The sequence below is a fragment of the Acomys russatus genome, chromosome 22, assembly GCF_903995435.1.
Source record: "Acomys russatus chromosome 22, mAcoRus1.1, whole genome shotgun sequence".
Taxonomy (NCBI): Eukaryota; Metazoa; Chordata; class Mammalia; order Rodentia; family Muridae; genus Acomys; species Acomys russatus.
Window position 1 is genome coordinate 24,406,046 of NC_067158.1, and position 19,554 is coordinate 24,425,599.

General features: G+C 46.7%; 1 protein-coding gene across 1 annotated transcript in view; it reads right to left on the reverse strand.

Moving 5' to 3' along the window:
• Positions 1 to 4,125: 4,125 nt before the first annotated feature.
• The window catches only part of Prr14l (proline rich 14 like), a 59,276-nt gene continuing 43,847 nt past the window's right edge, over positions 4,126 to 19,554 (reverse strand). Inside the window, exons 10-11 of the mRNA XM_051165145.1 lie at positions 6,965 to 7,036; positions 4,126 to 5,628 (exon numbers count right to left, since the gene is read on the reverse strand). Coding sequence (XP_051021102.1) covers positions 5,352 to 5,628; positions 6,965 to 7,036 — 349 coding nt within the window. The 3' untranslated portion in view covers positions 4,126 to 5,351. The remainder of the gene's footprint in view (positions 5,629 to 6,964; positions 7,037 to 19,554) is intronic.

Below are 19,554 nucleotides of genomic sequence, written 5' to 3' on the forward strand. Positions count from 1 at the left end.
CTAGGTGGGCATGGTGACAGGTACTTATAAAGCTCAGTACTCAGATGACTGGGGCAGGAGAATAGGGAGTACAAGGCCAGCCTCAGCTATATCCTGAGACCTTGCCTCAAGGGGGACCAAAGTGTGTGTGTGTGTGTGTGTGTGTGTGTGTGTGTGTGTGTGTGTGTGTGTTTAAAGAGGGAGGGGAGAGGCAGAGACCTTTAAAAAGATTCCTACACAAGTTACCATCCGGACATGTATACCCAAGTAAATGACTCCAACTTGATGCCACTTGCAATGAGCCACGGCCAGTGCAAGTCCTGCAGTGCACATCTGCTCCTGGAGCTGCAAAGAGCCACATACAGTGTGTTATCAGAACTACACAGGCCCTTCGAGCAATGACAAGGAATGAGGGAGGAGAGATTAAGCAGTCTTCAAATATTAAAGAGCCACTGACATGGACTTGGCAGGTCTGTGCAGCGCTCATCTGGAAAATCACTCATTTATTTGAAGCCTTTCAGAGGTGTCACCCATCACCCACAGAGACACATTCTAAGAAATTTGTCCTAAGGTGGTGTTTAGGTGATTTCTTTGTGTGAATATCACATTGTGAATGCCAATAGTACATTAACACAAACCTAGATGGTATAGGCCTGTCCTTCAATGTGGCTATTTTCAGAGGGGGGTGGAACCGGCGATAGAACCCAAGACACGGTACATGCAAGGCAACTGCGTTAAGATGGAACTATATCCCTGGACCTCTGTGGCTTTTTTTTTTTTTTTTTTTTTTTTGAGACAGGGTTTCTCTGTGTAGCCTTGGCTGTCCTGGACTCGCTTTATAGACCAGGCTGGTCTCGAACTCAGAGATCCACCTGCCTCAGTCTCATGCCCGGTTCTTTGTGGCCTCTTGATGCATCAAACATGAATTGCTAGGGTTCCTACCTGTTGTACTTTTTAATAAAAGCATATTCCAGCCAGGCGTGGCGGCACACGCCTGTAATCCCTGCACTCAGGAGGCAGAGGCAAGCAGATTTCTGTGGATTCTAGGCCAGTCTGGTCTACACAGTGATTTCCAGATCAGCCAGCATTACACAGTGAGACTCTGTTTCAATAAATAAATAAGTAGAAAGACATAAATAAAGAGTATACTCTAATAAAAACTTACATAGATCAGTAAGCCATTTATTAGAACTATCAAGAATGTACTATATACAATTAATTGTGCTACATTTTTACATATCTGGCAATACACTGGCTTGCTTGCACCAACACCAAGACCTGAGTAATACACTGCATTACATCATCACAGCTGTGACCTCGCTAGGCCACAGGAATTTTTCAGCTCCATTACCATCTTAAGGTAATATGCAGTTTCTTGACCATAATGATGTTTAGGCGGTAAACAGCTGTAAATATCAAATATTGTTCTAGGTACCAAGAGGGCACGAGGGCCTAGAGCTAAGAAAATAAAAGGTGCTGATCTTGAAGAGCGTATATTAGTTATAAACACAGACAGGGAGGTGGTGTGGACTGGGAGGGGACCACTTTAAGACCAAGGCTCTGAATGACATGATGGAGGGGACCATGCAGGAATGTGAGGGAGGCCCTGGCACAGGAGCAGCAAGCACAGCTGTAAGGTGAGAACGTGTCTAATCTGCTTTGGAACATTACTGGTAAAATTGGGATCGACTACCAAGCCATAAGAATAGCCCAAAGAACAAAATAGCCTTGACAATTATCTGAAAGGTTTTCAAGAAAAAAATTTATTTTCATAAATTAATTCATGTAACAGTGGGCATTTCGAGTCACAAACTATCCAACAGAAAAGGAACTGTGGGGCATCAATATATACTAACATTACCAAAGATGGACATGTTCCACTGAACTATTAGCAGGATAATACAGGAACACTTGGGACAGCAACTTACTGGCCCAGATCCCAGCTCACGGGGCCTCTTGTTGAGACTTCAAATCCAGCCAAGACTAGCCAGTTGTGTAAAGACAGAACAAGCCTCAAATCCCAGCATGCTGTGCTGGACGGCAGCTAAATGAGAACCCCAGCTTCACAGTCAAGATAGCTTTTGCTGCTCAAACTGCGGCTAAACTGGAATATTAATTAATTGTGATTTGAACAAAATTAAGTCTTCCTTCCTAGCCAATTCTATACAGAAGTTCAGTTCAGGAAAGCAGCCCTCTCCTGGCAGGAATCCTTGTGAGGACATTCCATACTTCTGGCCAATCACTTATGCTTTGGGCATAGCCACCCACAACGTGGTCATTAAAAAGGCCCTTGTCATGATACCAGGCGGAAAGCTATAGAAACAAAACAAGGGGATAAAGAAAGCACCAACTGCATACTCCCCTCCCCCAGCTGCCAGGAGGAAAGTATCACGACCTAAAAGTTGGTCTTGCACAGATCAGATCTTAATGCACACGGTACAGAGGAGACAGCCCAGCCTAGGGAGGTCAAGAGCCGTGTCCACTTGGCTGCACTGCAGCCCTGGACCTGCTTGCCACAGTCCTGCAGACTTGCTGCTGCTCTTAGCCTGGTGGGTGGGGCTACACCCCAGGGGTAGGAGGATGCCCAGAGAGTGGGATCTAGAATTGACCTCAGGTTGGCTCTGGAGCCCCCACAAAAGACCCTTTCAGGCAAAATTGTGATAGGGGGAAAAAAAATCATGATTTTCACAGCTCTTGGAGGAGCACAAAGTTTAGGATTCACAGCATGAGTTTCTGAGCCCTTCAGGCTCGAGTAAGGCAAAAGCTACGTATCTTCCCACTGCACCTCCCTCAGCCAGCTCTTACAGGAAGGGCAGCAGGACAGATGGACACAAATCTGCTTTAACATCTAGATGAATGGAGAGAAAAGGCTGAACAGGACAGCAGGGGGAGAAAGAGAAGACAGGCACTCATGGGAGGGAAGCAGGCTGCCATAGTTAGAAACTGAAAGATGGCAAAGGAAATGGGCTGAAATCTGCCTGGACCTGAGACTCCTCTTCTTCCCCCATAACCATGAAACCGCTCAACTCCTGGAGGTGAGCTGTAGTGAAGGACGTTGTGCTTAATGGCGACTTCTCATCACCTGGGTGGGAAGTCCCCATCCTCAGAAATTACACCAACTCCCATTGCAGAACTGCTCTATGGTTCTGGCAGGTGACCTGCCAGCAGCCAGTATCTCCCATCATAAGTCAGAGACACAGGCTCCAAGGACACGGAATGGTAAGACAGGGGTGGCTGAGTCTGGATAGGCCCAGTGAATCAATGTCTCTTAGCTCTGAAGCAAAGGGCAGGCCAAGAACAGCAACTGGCCTCAAGGCAGCCTCCCTCCTCCATCCCCAGGAAAAGGATGGAGTTGGGTCTCTATAATCCTGTGCTCCAACGTGCTGACAGTCCAGACTAGTGTTTCCAGCCTTTCACATGCTACACGTCACCGGCAAGTTCTCAAGATCTGCCATGCTGGTGGTGCCACAACTGTGCACACCTCACCTTTTGTCTCCTGGGTGACCCAGATGCCCCAGTGGCCTGGGGTATAACTAGTGAATGGGAAGCTTGCAGGCTGTGTGTGTAATGTAACTCATTCCACTCCCTGCAGCAGCTGACAGAGTTCAGAAGCAGAAGGGAAACGTACTGAGGTGAACACTGGTCACATTTGTACGGTCCCCGGTGACAGGTGTGGAACACATCGCTGAGGACCAGCGGGCAAACTAGCCTGTGCTCTCCTGACCTTCAAAGCCGCCACAGACCAGCAGGTGTGCGTTAACTTATCTAAACAGCTGAGGTGGTGAAGGACATGGCACGTTTTCACCTGCCCATGTCCATTTTTCTGTTCCAGCATAGCCCAAACCATCAACCTACAAAGGAAAGGCACGTAAAGACCTCCAACCTGCAGCCCTTCTCCCTACCCACTGACGAATGGGGAGTGAGAGAATCCTAACAGCACTGGCCAACATTCCAGGATAGCACCAGTCACTCTTTTCTCCAGACAGACAGGGAAATGTCCCTGGACCAAGCAAGGAGAATGGGAGGAAATAATTATTGTCTAGTGGCTGGCTTGAGCATCTTACCCATCAGCCAAGGAATGCTAACTCTGAACTCTGAGGGGTACGTGTAAAGGATGGGGGAGATACTGGAAGAGAACATGAGGAGAGGAGGGAGCACAGTGCAGACACAGGGGGAAGGCGAGTTCTGTGAGGCTGCTGCTCAGACACTGCAGCCTGCCACCCACAGACTCCTCTGAGTACAAACCTAGAGACTGCACTACTTGTAGCATGCAAACGTTTCAAATAGGCCTGAAAAGGGACTGGGGCACTTTCAGAGAGTGCTGGCTCTGGGATCTTGCAGAACCAGGCACGCAAGCAGCTGCGAATGCTCCATCGCCATTGTTCCTAACTTTGTCATAGAACATTCCAGAGAAAACCACACTCATCATTAATCATTTTTTAAATGGTTATGAGAGAAATCTGCTTTTACGTGTGTCACTAAACATACGTGTAATCAATGGTCAGGACTGAGAAGAAGGGCGGAAAGGCGCTTCCTTTAGTGAGTTCCATGACAAGCTGCACATGGGAAGGGGCTGCCTGAAGCACGTGTGGGGGAATGCTCCCTCCATGTGCCAATCAAAGCCTGTCACACAGTCTCTTAAGACACGTGTTGTCTTTCTCCTTAATGTCTTACAACGTGTTCTAAAAATCACATTTAGAGACCCCAAACATGCAGCAATAATACAAACACAAAAAAAGATGAAAATAATCAACACCACAACATTAAAAAGTGCAACTTACGTTGGGGCCTGGACGGGCTCCTCTGGCACTAGTGACTCACAGTCACAGATGTGAGAAAAGACAGGGAAAAAAGCCACAAACACACAGAAACACACATTCCCTCAGACTAAAGGTCCTGGGCAGACAAAAATCAAAGAGCAGGAAACACACCAGTTCATCTCTCTCCATCACCAAACAAGCTGGTGAGAACACGGGACAGATGGCCAGGTCCTCCCCCAGGCCAGGTTTCTAAGTCATGTTGGGCAAGCAGCACCATAAACAGAGAGGAACTTTCATGTGGACGCACAAACACCGAGTCCTTGGGTTCCTAGTGTTCCTTAAGATGTGTGGCTTTTCCACCTGTGATGGGAGAGACGGGAAAGAGGTGGCCTGATGTCACTCAGGACCATTCCCAGGAGGGAGGGAGCATTCCTGAGGCTCTATACTCAGCAGGAGAATTCGAGGACCCTTCTTCACCAGCTTCTAAAAAGCCTGCACCTTGAAATAAGTAAAAATTCACGGACATCGTGAGTGGTTTGGGCACAGGGCAAAACCAGGGAACCTCTTTCAGGAAGGTCTGCAAGGATTCTCAATGGAGACCCCGAACTGTGCTCAGCAGCTGCCTGACTGCTCTTGTTCCTCCTCCTTGGCAAAGAAAGTCTCCAGTTCCATCAGCTTCTGAATCAAAAGAGCATCCAGCTCTCGAGTCTGCAGAGCCGCCTTCTGGGCCCTTGTGAAGCTGCCTGACAGTTTCACTTTACCCCGCGCTCGTCTCTTCCGGGGGACTGTGAAGTCCTGGAACTCCAGAACACGCTTCCTTTTCTGCTGGCTGACAGAGATCAGTGTACCATTTCGTTCTTTGGGTTCCTCAAAGATGGTTTCTAAACACCTAGGATAGAGCACAAATCAGAGTCACTAACAGGGGGCGCAATAAACTCATTGAGTCACCATGCAAGCCCAAAGCAGCCAGCACTGACTCCCACCCCGTTTCCTGTGGCCAGGAGCTATTTCTTTTTTTTTTTTTTTTTTTTTTTTGGTTTTTCGAGACAGGGTTTCTCTGTGTAGCCTTGGCTGTCCTGGACTCACTTTGTAGACCAGGCTGGCCTCGAACTCACAGCGATCCGCTGGCCTCTGCCTCCCGAGTGCTGGGATTAAAGGCGTGTGCCACCACGCCCGCCCGGCTCCAGGAGCTATTTCTATGCATGAGAAAAGACACACATACCAGGCAGTGGTGGTGCTGCCCTCCTTTAATCCCAGCACTAGGGAGACAGAGGCAGGTGGATCACTGTGAGTTTGAGGCCAGCCTGGTCTACAAAATGAGTCTGGGACAGCAAAGGCACAGCACAGAGAAACCCTGTCTTGAAAAACCAAAGCCAACCAAACAAACAAACAAGAAAAAACACACACATATTTATAAATATGTGTACAAAGTGAAGAGTTGAAAATAAAAGATATACAGTAAAACTGAGCCTAGTTCCTCACTCCAATTTGTATAATACTGACAACTCCTGTTTTGTATATGCTCTCCATGGTTGATGCGTAGACACATTTCGGTAACATAGTAGTGAACACTGGGCAATTGTTTGTCACATAGCTACATGTCCCTATGTAGCCAAGATGATTTCTGAGCCCCCTTCCTCTGCCTCTCATGTTCTGGGACTACAGGCATGCACAACCACAACAGAATCCAGATAGTACCCTCCCCCCCTTTTTTTGTCTGTTTTTTTTTTTTTTTGGACAGGACCCCTTTTAAACTCTATGAGCCATATTTGTGGAGACCACACATTTGTTTTGGGGTTTCCTTTTGTGAACAAAGCTATTAGCTCACAATAGGGTTTGGAATCCAAACCCTAATTCTAGCTATTTCTTTTCTTTTCTTTTTTTTTATGTTATAGAGGAGTTTATTAAATGAACATGGGGAGAGAAGGAAAGGGGGGAAGGGTACTCCAGAGAGACAGAGGCAGAGGAAGAGAGGGGAAAGAGAAAGAGTAAGAGGGCAATTCTAGCTATTTCTAAAGCCCAGCACTGGGCTGGATATGGGGTGGGAAGGCACCTTTAATCCAGAGCGCTAAGGAGGCAGAGGCAGAGGCAGGTGATCTGTGAATAATGAGGCTGCCTCACAAACAGTGAAACTCCACTCATGTGGGTAGAAATGCCTTTCTACCTCAGAAAGGTGAGGGACAGCGATCATGCCAGCAGCACCCTTAGCCAGCCACAGGAGTTACCTGTTCGCAGGAGGAGACTTGTAGTTCTTGTTTGTATATATTTCTTCTAAACTAAACTCCTTCTTCTTCAACCTGCAAAGAGAACAGAAGAATTCTTCACTTCTGCTCTTACACACACAGTCCTTTGAGTTGAAAAGAGAAAAACTTCATCCTACGTCCTGCCATCAGAGCTGCAGATGGAACTCAGGCCCTGCACACCAGAAAAGTACCTCTGCTACGGAGTTTCACACCAGTGGTTTCCTGTGCCTTGATGGCTTCCCCTTGCTCATTTTGGGTTCAATGAGACAAGGTCTCATTAGGCAGCCCAGTTAGACACATCTGCTACCTCTGAAAGTGCTGGGGTTACAAACACAAGCCTGCACCTAGCTGCATTTTCTTCAGTGGCAGTGCTGGGCCCCCTAAATGCTGGATGAGTGGTCTACCACCAACCCAGCCAACCATCCTTTTTTTTCTTCTTCTTCATGGCTTAGAAATTATAAGCTTTAGTGGCTGGCAAGAATTTAATGAACACAATAAACTTTTACTGGGTTTTATTCATTCACTCATTCATTCATTCATTCACTCATTCATTTTTGAAACAAGGTGTCTCTATGTAGCTCTGGCTGTTCTAGAACTCACTATGTAGACCAGGCTAGCCTCTAATGCAGAGATCTGCCTGTCTCTGCTTCCCAAGTGCTAGGATTAACGGCATGCACCACCACACCTGGCTTTATTTTTTTATTTTTAATGCATGTCTGGGTAAAGGCTGAAGGGCAACCTTGGATGCCATCCTTGGGAGCCTTGCCCAGCTCTTTGCAGAAAGGGTCTTAGCTCACAGATTAGGCCAGACTGTGCAGCCACTAGCCCAGGCCCCCTTTTTCCATCTCTTCTGTTTATGAATTCTAAACATGTCTCACCAGTCCTGACCTATTTAACCTGGGCTCTGGGATTGAACTCATGTCCCTGTGATCGCAAGCACACAATTTACTGATGCAATCTTTCCCCTACAGCCAGCCTCAAGCTTCTGATAACCTCAACCCAGTGCTGGGATTATGGGCATAAGCAGTAAATAATATTGTCTGTTTTGGCAATGACTGACTATCCCATCATCTGGATGTGCTGGCTTATCCAGTCCCTACTAAAGTGCATCTAGGTTTGGGCAATCATAAATAAAACTCATGTGAACATGTGAATGCAGATTTTCAATGTGTGGACAAAAATCTAAGTAATGTGCAGGGGTGGTACACACCTTTAATCCTAGCATGGGCAACGGAGGCCAGCCCGTTTACAGAGTTAGTCCCAGGACAGCCAGGGCTTCACAGAGAAACCCTTTCTTGGAAAACAAACAAAGCAAGCAAACAATCCGAAGGAATATGACTGCTGTAATATGTGGTCAGAATACTCACCAGCCACAAAGTCAGATCCCTGCTGCTCTGTGGCCCAGCTAGCATTAGTGCTATGCTTGCTTTAGCTACCCTATAGGTGCAGCAGTATTGTCCTGGCTTTAATGTGCAACTCCCCAGTGACCAATGACACTGAGTGGTCTCTCAGGTGGGACTTTCTGTTTCCTCTTTGATGAGATGTCAGTTCAGGAATTTTGCCCAGTTTTGAATTGGGTTGCTCATATTCTTACTGAGTTTGAAGAATTCTTTATGAACCAGGCTCAGCGGCACATACCTTTAATCCCAGAACTCTGAGAGGCAGAAGCAGGCTTAGCCTTTAACTCTTAAGTACCTGAGGAAGACTTCCAAATTTTGTTTTGTTTTTCGAGACAGGGTTTCTCTGTGTAGCCCTGGGTGTCCCGGAACTCATTCTGTAGACCATGCTGGTCTCAAACTGAGATATCTGCTGGCCTTTGTCTCTCAAATGTGACTCTGTGTGTGTGTGTAAGGAGATTGTTTGGATCTTGGTGCACATTGTGAGGCCAGGAGGGGAGCTGTTGTTTTTGTTTTGTGTGTTTATGTTTGTTTTGTGGAGTCAGTTCTTTTTCTTTCTTTAAAAAAAAAATTATTTATTTAAAAAAATATTATTTATTTATCTATTTATTATCTATATAGTGCTCTGCCTGCATGTACACCTGCAGAAAAAGGCACCAGTCTCATTATAGACGGTTGTGAGCCACTATGTGGTTGCTGGGAACTGAACTCAGGACCTCTGGAAGACCAGTCAGTGCTCTTAACCTGAGCCATCTCTCCAGTGCCTCTTTTTCTTTTCTTTTCTTTTTCTTTTTTGAGACAGGGTATCTCTGTTTAGCCTTGGCTATCCTGGACGTGACTTTTAGGGCAGGAACTCAGAGATCTGGCTGTCTTTGCCTCCCTAGGCACTGGGATTACAGGCATGTACCACTGCACCAGGCTCTCCTATCTTTCTTTACATGGATTCTGGGAATGGAATTCAGGTCACCAGGCCTGTGTATTAAATGATTTTACTTTTTTTTTTTTTTTCCGAGACAGGGTCTCTCTGTGTAGTCTTGACTGTCCTGGACTCACTTTGTAGTCCAGGCTGGCCTCGAACCCAGAGTGATCTGCCTGCCTCTGCCTCCCGAGTGCTGGAATTAAAGGCGTGCACCACCACGCCCGGCTAAATGATTTTACTTTTGAACCATGTCACCAGACACATTTTAAAAACAGACACACACACACAGATTTTGTTTTTATGTGTTTTGCCTGAATGTATGCATGTGAAACATGTGCACGCAGTGCCCAGAGATCAAGAGAGAGCACCAGATCCCTGGAACTAGAGTTAGGAAAAGTGATGTGAGCTGCTATGTGGGTGCTAAGAACTAAGCCCAGGTCTTCCACAAGCGTCTAAGTGCTCTTAACTGCTGGGCCGTCTCTCCAGTCTATTTTATTTTTTAATTATATATGTGTGTGTTGGGGCTGTGCACGTGTGAACATAGGGTCTGAGGATTTCAAAAGACCCCTAGGAGCTGGAGTTTTAGGTGGGTGTCGGTAGCAAAACGTGGATGCTGGGAACCAGACAGTACACGCCCTTACTTGCTGAGCCATCTTTCCAGTCTCCAGTTTAATTAAAACAAAAACCTTGAAAGGAACCGCAACACTTTACTAGAGTACTTCTTCCAGCTTTGCAGGACTCCTTTCATAAACCTGGTGCTCAGAAGCTAGTCAGCATGTTCACAGACTCTCCTAGTTCACTTGTCTGCCTGTCCTTCTGCTAATTTGTTTTTCTACTTTATAGATTTTTTTATTAGCCACTATGAGTTAGGCACAGTGCTGGGCTTCATTATGACTTTTTTTTTTTTTTTTTTTTTTTTGAGACAGGGTCTCTCTGTGTAGCCTTGGCTGTCCTGGACTAGCTTTGTAGACCACGCTGGCCTCGAACTCACAGAGATCCACCTGCCTCTGCCTCCAGAGTGCTGGGGTTAAAGGCATGCGCTACCACCGCCTGGCCATTATGACACATTTGCACATGTATGTACTGTGATAATTATAGAAACCCCCACCAACTCGCTTGTCCTCTTCCCGTCCAGGTCCTCCACTTCTTTCCGACTGCTCACCTTCTCCCTGCCCCCATTTTTTGAGGGGGAGGTGAGCCAATGAATTTAACTGGAGTTACTCACAGAAGCAAGGGTGATTTATTTATGGGACCAACTTATATTATAGTAAGACTCTAATGTAGCCAGGCATGGTGGCATATACCTTTAGTGCTGGCACTTGGAAGGCAGAGGCAGGCAAAGCTTTGAGTTTGAGGCCAGTTTGGTTCACACAGCAAGTTCAAGGCCAGCCAGAAGAATACAGTAAGATTTTTACTAATTGTCTCTAGTGAATGTGTTGCCGAACCAAAACAAAAAACAGGACAAGGCTTTCTTTTTGTTGATAACTGCTTAGGAATTTACTTTTCCTAATATTGGGTGAGCTAGGTCTTTCTTGCCCTCCCCTTTATTCTTACTTTTCTGTGCTAGCTGTAAGCCCTTCAGCTGACCCCAAACCAAAAATACCCAATGTTAAGCCTTTCAGCTGACCATAGCAGCTGCCTAGGTTCTCAAAGCTGGAGAACCTCTAGGTTTCTGCTTTAACTGTGGTCAGGAAGGTCACGGGGGCACTGACTGCTCTCATGTCTCTCTAGGCATAAGGACATCAAGCTCAGAGTGCCCTCCAGCTGACCTCCTAGGCCTGGCTATGTGCCACTGAGGAGCCTTGGTAGGTGTCACAGTGTCACAGGGAGCCTCGGTAGGCATCACAGTGTCACAGGGAGCCTCGGTAGGCGTCACAGTGTCACAGGGAGCCTCGGTAGGCGTCACAGTGTCACAGGGAGCCTCGGTAGGCGTCACAGTGTCACAGGGAGCCTCGGTAGGCGTCACAGTGTCACAGGGAGCCTCGGTAGGCGTCACAGTGTCACAGGGAGCCTCGGTAGGCGTCACAGTGTCACAGGGAGCCTCGGTAGGCGTCACAGTGTCACAGGGAGCCTCGGTAGGCGTCACAGTGTCACAGGGAGCCTCGGTAGGCGTCACAGTGTCACAGGGAGCCTCGGTAGGCGTCACAGTGTCACAGGGAGCCTCGGTAGGCGTCACAGTGTCACAGGGAGCCTCGGTAGGCATCACAGTGTCACAGGGAGCCTCGGTAGGCATCACAGTGTCACAGGGAGCCTCGGTAGGCATCACAGTATCATAGGGGGCCATCTCCTTCCTTCTGGACACTGGGGCCACTTTTTCAGTTCAAATGGAGTTTTGGGGACCCACCTCCCCTTTTCCTTCTATTGTTAGAGTAGGGACAGCTGTGCCAGCCTCATCAAACTCTACCACTTAACTCTACCTTTAGGGGGCCCTCACCTTACCCACTCCTTCCTAGTGGTACCAACCTACCCTGTCTCCTTGCAGGGAAGGGACGTCCTAGCCAAAGTGGAAGCTTATAACCCCTTGACCCCAGGCTCACCAACATTCCTCTCCTCTGCCAAACCACAAAACCCGACACACGTTTTCCCTTACTGGCCTCTCAGGTGGATGCCAGGGTATGGAACACCCCAAAACCCTCCATAGACAAATGTCATTCCCTTCTCATCCAATTACAAAATCCTTTCACTTCAGTCCAGGGCAAAAGGTGAGATGGTATTTGTAAAGTCCTATCTGTTTTCTGTGGACAGATGGGCTTGTGTTTTTGGTGTGTCTGTAAGTTCCACTGTAAACATGGGAACCAAGATGAAAACAGGACAGGCTTAGTAGAATGTATGATGGTGGTCACTGCACGCATGTGTTGTTTTTGACTGGTCTTTGAGTGTGTGAGCTTTCTGTGTTCTGTGCTTGCTGGTTTGGGTTTTGCTTTCTCTGCTGCTGCCAGCTGCCAGCCACCACTGCTAATGCTGTTTACTATGGCCCGAGCTCAGGATTTATCTCTGAGCTTTCTGGTCACTGGATTCAGCTTATGAAAGATAGGATTCAAAATCAACGCTTGCTTAATAGTGTATTAAAACTACACCTCTATGCACTCACACACAGCTGAACTTCTTATACTTGAATAACCCCGAGTCACCTATTTCTGTCTTCTCTCCTCACGCCTGTCCTGTCTCCTAACACACAAGGGTCTCCAAATACTCCTCCCTTTCTGAGTTCTCTCTCTTCAGGGAGCACTGGCAGAAGATGTCACATTTACCTTTCATCCATGCCCAATGCTCAATTTTCAAACTGACTCAAGCTGCTGACTGACTCTTAAGGCGTGTACAGATCATTTGTTTCTGCTGCCTTCTGCCCCATCATATTTGGTTGCAAATTCTAGAGTCTGCCTCTTCAGCCACTTCTTCCTTCTATCTGCTCTAACCATCTCTCTCCCCACCTACTTGGTAAGTGTCCTCTCTCTGGCTCCCAGAGCCTGCTCTGCCCTCTGCGGCACCACCACATGGGCAACTCTCTAGTTTTTAAGACACTTCTCTGGCTTTATTGGAAACAACTTCCCTGTCTCCAACACTTTCTCTCTTTCTCCATGGGCTCATACTTTATTAAAGTTTTGCTGTTATTACAAACAGCTTGACCTAGGTATGGCCCAGTGGCCCAAATTGGCATGCTTGGTTTTCACATTCTCTCACATGGCAATGACTTCTGCCACCACATGGACAAATGATTTCCAAATCCCTTATATCTAAATTGCTCTGCTCTACATTGCAACAGTCTCCTATCTCTAGGGCTTTTCCATTTTTGAAAACCTTCCATGCCTACAATTTCTCTGTGTTCTACTCTCAAGAAGTCTTTTGAGACTATCAGATACACAGTCTTTACCTCAGGATATGGAAACTCATTGGGCGTGCTTGACACCCGTTCAAGGTTCTCACCTTCCTAATGTCTCGCCTTTTGGATGATGCTGATCCTACCTCTTGTTTCAGACCTTAACCTCCACATATCAGCTACAAACACTCTGACTTCAGTAGTCCTACCAAATGGGCAAGGATTAGATCTACTAACAGTATGCCTCCTTAAGGAGGAATGTTGCTTTTATGTTAACCGATCGGGGAGAGTAAAAATTAAGATCTGACAACTCCAGACAGATCTCTAAAAATATAACAGCTCGATTCTTCTGGCCAGTGGATCACTGACAATCCAATACGGAATTGGATGCTACCCTTCTTTTTTGGTTTTTCGAGACAGTGTTTCTCTATGTAGTCTTTCTCCTCTTCCTCCTCCTCTTCTTCATTTTTTGGTTTTTCGAGACAGGGTTTCTCTGTGCAGCTCTGGCTGTCCTGGACTCATTTTATAGACCAGGCTGGCCTTGAACTTGCAGCGCCTGCCTCTGCCCCCCCCCCCCCCCCCGAGTACTGGGATTTCAGGTGTGCACCACCATGAGCAGCCTTCTTCCCATTTCTTCATCCTACTAGCCACACTCAGCCTTATAAACTTGTCTACAGTTCTTCAACAACAGATCCAAGATATTTTTAACCAGAATTTTAATCAGTTGCTATTACAGGATCACTGGATCCTAGCTATGGGGCCAGAGGCTTTCAGCTCCCAATTATACCCTGACAATGAAGGTCAAGTTTGCCCCAAGGACTCCGATGCTCCATTCAGCAGTAAGTAGTCTAATGATAACATCAGTCCCCCTTTCCTGACCCCCGACTGTTTATCAATCATAAACAAAAGGAATGCAAGCCCCTATGGTACAAGTGGCCAGGCCTCACCCTCCCAGACTATTCTAATGGCTACAATGACCATTTCCGGCCCCTCCAGATGCAGATGGCCAAGCTCTGCTATACAGAGGGGAAAAAAGCCCATGATCGGGCCACAAAATCCTACCACCCCCAGGCCACACTGGAAAGTTCCTCCCACCAGAAACACTACATAAAGCCTGCCTCCTGCTCAGTTTCTTGCTGCTTCTCTCCCAAGCAGAGGCAGCCACTCTCTGCATCTTTTCCAATAACCCCCACCTCCACGCCATTTCTCTCTCTCTCTCTCTCTCTCTCTCTCTCTCTGGTTTTTCGAGACAGGGTTTCTTTGTGTTAGCCTTGGCTGTCCTGGACTTGCTTTGTAGACTAAGCTGGCCTTGAACTCACAGTGATCCACCTGCCTCTGCCTCCTTAGTGCTGGGATTAAAGGCATACACCACCACTGCCTGGCCAATAAATCTCTTGTATGAAGTTCCTTATGAGGTGTGACTTGGACTGCCAGGATACCTTCCCTCTCAGAGACATTAACACACTAGCAATTAACCCTGGTGCCTTGCACAAGCCAGACTATGCCAGAGCTACATTCCCGTCCCTTGAATTGTGTAGACTTCCTAAAATTATAGACAGCAATAAAAAACAAAGCCTCCTAAGATGAATAGCAGATAAAACAGAACAAAATGTTCAGAATGAAAGACAGAAACCAAAACTGAGAGGGGAAGCAGGTGTAGCGTAGGAGCAGACTGTGCAGTCACACAAGGCCCTGCCTTTGTCAACACTGCAACAAACTCCTCCCGTACACGAAGAGAACACGGAACGTAGGAGTCAGGAGGGGGTGCTGCTCTGTGGTCCAGCATTTGCCTAGCACGCATGGCAGCCTGTGTTCGATTCCATGCATCGTACAACAGAACCATTCCATCCAGCTTCCTGGTTATGGCCCAGTGTCTTGCTATAGCACTCGTGGCTTGGTCCATCTGCATTGTCCTGAGTGTTTACCGCACCCTCCACTGGCTCTTCCTGAGGTCTTTTCAGACTTGCTCACTGTCTGTTACTTCCATGGGGGAACTGTGTTTCCCTTTCTTTTATTTATTTCACTGTGAGGTGTTAACAAAAGTTAGCATCCCTTTAACCTTGTTTTGGCTTTGATTTGAGACAAGGTGCTGCTATCCCCAAACTCACAGACGAACCCTACCTCAGACCCCAAGTACCTAAATTACAGGGACATGCCCCGCCCTGCCCAGCTTCTTTTAAATTTAAAAAAGAAAAAAAAAAATTTTTTTTTCATTTTTCCTACAACAGAACTTGTCTAAGTGAAGTTGGCAGCATTTCTTCTGCGGGCATAAAGTGTAGAAGACAGACTTCTGTCATTATGACCCCTACAAGGGTCATGGGCTTCCAGATCTGCAAACCATTGGGAAAATGTGCTACATCAGTGGTTCTCAACCTTGGGGTAGACCCCCCCTTTCACAGGGGTCACATACCAGATACCCTGCATGTCAGATATTTACAGTATGATTCATAACAGTAGCAAAATTACAGTTATAAAGTAGCAACAAAATATTTTTGTAGTCAGGGATCACCACAACATGAGGAATTGTGTTAAAGAGTCATAGCATTAGGAAGGTTGAGAACCAGTGTGCTAGATGCTGCCTCAGCCATCTGTCCAACCTTTACGGTCATGACTTCCACACTATGGAAATGTAACACCATAGCTCTGTGGTGCATGGATAGATTGCAGTGCTTTTGAGGGCCACCAGCTATTGCCTGTTGCCTCCCCTCACTGAAGAACAGATTCGCATGCTTCCTAAGAAAGTACGGCCTATGGCCAGTGAGACTTCTCCCTTTAGAGGATCATGTCTTTTAATTAATCCTAATTATTGTGTTTGTGTAATGTGTATAAGGGCATGTGTGGTTTATGGCATGCACCCAGAGGTCACAGAACCAGTTTATGTAGTCAGTTTTAACATGGGTTCCGGGTTCCAGGAGTAAAAATCAAGTTGTTGGGTTTGCAAGTCAAACACTTTACACACTGGATCATCTCACTCATCCAGGAGCTCAAGTCTCTGCATTTGTTTTTATTTTATTTAATTTTATGTGTATGCTTGAGTGGACCTGGAGTTACAGATGGTTGTGAGTTACCATGTGGGTGCTGGGAAAGCCACGTGGCCCTGGAAGAGCAGCCATACTCTAACTGCTGAGCCACTTTTCCTGCCCCTACTGATTTTCTGAGACAGTGATTCATATAGCACAGCCTGGCCTTGAACTTGCTGCATACCCCAGGCTGGCATCAAATTCCTGATCTCCCTGCTCTCTACCACTTAAGTGGTAGGGTTATAAGCATGTACCAATACATCCAGCTCATTTATATTTCTCCATCTCTGAGAATGGAAAGATATCCCTTTATTCCGAATAAATGTACACTATGGAGGGAGGAATCATTCAACTTTGAAGTATCTTAAACCCAAGAATTAGCTACAAATTGGGAAAGCAGGACCTATTACAGAAAATTCACGATAGAATTATAAAAACGTCCCCCAGTGTCCTTATGAATTAGTACATTACTACGTACTCCTATTCTGTGTCTTTACTGAGGTCCTGTGCCAAGGACAGAAGACCGTTAACGGCTGTGTGGTTCCACACTTCTATTCAAATCTCAACAGAAATGAGTTAAGTTAAACAAAGGTCAAAGGTCTTTTTCAAGTCCTCTCAAGAACTAGCAAAGTCTTGGAACATTCTTTGTGGTTCATGACTTCCCAAGTTGAGGAAGCTGAGATTCTGGTCATCGGCACTATGACCCTGTCATCTAGCAGGAGGCCACACCCCCTATAAGTGCTGGCTACACGGCGGACATCCTGGGAAAGGGCTGATCCAGGTGGACTGACAGATGGTGCAGATCTGAGCTGGAATCTACCTCAAACACTCAGGTGATGGCATCATCCCCACAAGCTGCTGCCAGGGGCCCAGTTAGACAACACAAGTAATATCATCAATGGTTCTGGAGCAAAACCCCCTATCATGCACATACATTCCACTGGGAGCCAGAGCTGCTGCATGTCACCCTTGTTCTTTGCCTAGGATATACTGGCACTAAAGACACTGTATAGGCATTAATGTAGGATGCCAGGTGCTGGACACTGGAGCCACAGTCCTAGGTCCATAGAGTGGAATCATGGTCCTCAGGGCTGGGTAGCACACGAGACCCAGTTGTCCTTTTCCTGATAGACCTTTACTGTGTTCTCAAAGCTGACTCCTGCGGATGGGAGCTGAGGATACTGACACAGCTCATGCACATCCTCTTCATTAGTTTCCAGATCCATATGCTCTTAGCTGTGGGTGGCCAAGAGGATGCCAGTACAGCCCAGGCCACTTGACCTCATTCTCATGGCCATCAGCAGTGTAGAACATTTGTTGCTACTGCAGAAGACCTAGGTTTGATACCTAGAAACTACATAATGATGTACAACCATTCATAAATCGAGTTCTAGGGCACCTGACACTCTTATGACCTCTTTGGATACTAGCACTTAGGTGCATATATACACCTAAATATGAAGGCAAAACATACATACATACATATAAAAGAAATCCCGGGGGGGGGGAGGGGAGAAACAGTTACATAGAGTCATCCAGCTCTGGCAAATCCAAGAGGCAGAACAAGAGCTGACAGACTCAGTCATTACCACAGGGGCCAGGGTCCTGCCACATAAGTCTGCAGGAAAGGACACACTAGCAGAGCTTGTCATCACTCTCAGTGACTCAGATGCCAACTCAGATGGTTGGCAGTGTGTAATCCCAGCTGCCCAGGTCCAGGTGCACAGGCAGCTTATCATCACTCAGCAGGTGCAGGGTGAGGAAGTGGCTGTGCACCTGTTCTGTCAGGGCTTGAGGTAAACTAGAGGGCTGTAAACTAGAACCTCAGGCTTACGGATGCCAGCCCTTTCTGGTAGCAAGGATCCCGGCTGCAAAGCCACAAAAAAAATGGCTGAACCCCTCTGAGTTCTTTCCCCTTTTACTCACTGCCAGGGTGTGGAGGGCACTGCCCTTTATTGTGGTACTAGTTACTGGGAGGGAAAAACAGACGTGTTGATTTTTGGCTCACTTCTACTTTATGGCTTTTTAATTTTTTTTTTTTTTGCCTTTTCTCCTTTTCTCTCTTCTTAAAGTCCAAGAACTCACTATGTTGGCCAGGCCAGCCTTGAACTCGCAGAAATCTGGCCAGCACTGAGACAAGAGTGCTGAGACTAAGGCGGTGCTACCATGCCCAACTATGTATATTTATTTTATGTAGAGTTTGTTTATGAGGCTCAATTTCTGTTTCTTTCATGTCTTCTGTGCAACCTCTTCTGCTGGCTTGATAATACCCAGCTCTCTCCGCGTAAGCCTGTGGCACAGTAACTTCCTTGAGTCCAGTCAGGCATGCCTAGTGCTCTGCTCCCCTGCATATTTTCAGTGATCAAAGAACCAACATCTCAATGCTTAACTCTGGCGCTATCCACTGCATTTTTAAGTATATGCAGTAAAAACACAGGGCTCCTTTTGTTTCCTTAACCTGCTTCCAATACCAACTATATGGTCTGAGTAACCTACCAGCTCTATTGCTAGTATGTGAGGATGGCACACATTACTTCCTTTTGGGGGGGGGGGTTGTGGGGAGGCTTTTTTTTTTCTTTTTGAGACAGGGTTTCTCTGTCTCAAAATCCTGGCTATCCTGGATTCTAGACAAGGCTAGCCTCAAACTCACAAAGATCCGCCTGCCTCTGCCTCCCATGTGCTAGGACTAAAGGTGTGCGCCACCACGCCTGGCTTCCTTTCTTCTTTGAGCTGGGCTACCACTATGTTACCTGAGCTGGCCTTTGGCTTCTGGACTCAAACAATCCACCTGTCTCAGCTTCCAGAGTAGGATGAACTATAACCATGTGCCACTGTCCTTGGCTGAAACGCTGCTTCTCTAAAGTGACAACTTAAAAATGTTTATCTTTAAATGTTCTGTCTGCCATTTCTGGATGTACGTGTACGGACAACTGTGCATGCAGGAGCCCGAGGAGGTCAGAAGAGGCAGCAGATTGCCTGGACCTGGTCTCAGAGGTCATTGTGAGTCACCACATGGGTCCTGCAACTGAACCTGGGTCCTCTGCAAGAGCAGTATGTGCTCCCAACTGCTGAGTCATCTGTAACAATAAACAAAGCGGGTCCCAGCAATATAACGTGTGTGTGTGTTTTGGCCTCTCAGTGCTGGAATTAAAGCAGTGTGCCCCATCCTATAGCAATAATTTCTGATACTGTTTGTTTTGTGGTTTGAAAAATGACCAGCAGACACTGAATACCAATACTAAAACCTTGGGTGACTTAGAGAAGAAATTAGTGCTTTTTTTAAAAGCTTGACAAAAACCTAGACATAATCAGGAAAAGGGACTCTTTGATTGATAAAAATGCCTCAGTAAAATTGGCCAGTAGAGCCAGGTGGTGGCTTTAATCCCAGAACTCTGGAGGCAGAGGCAGGTGGATCACTG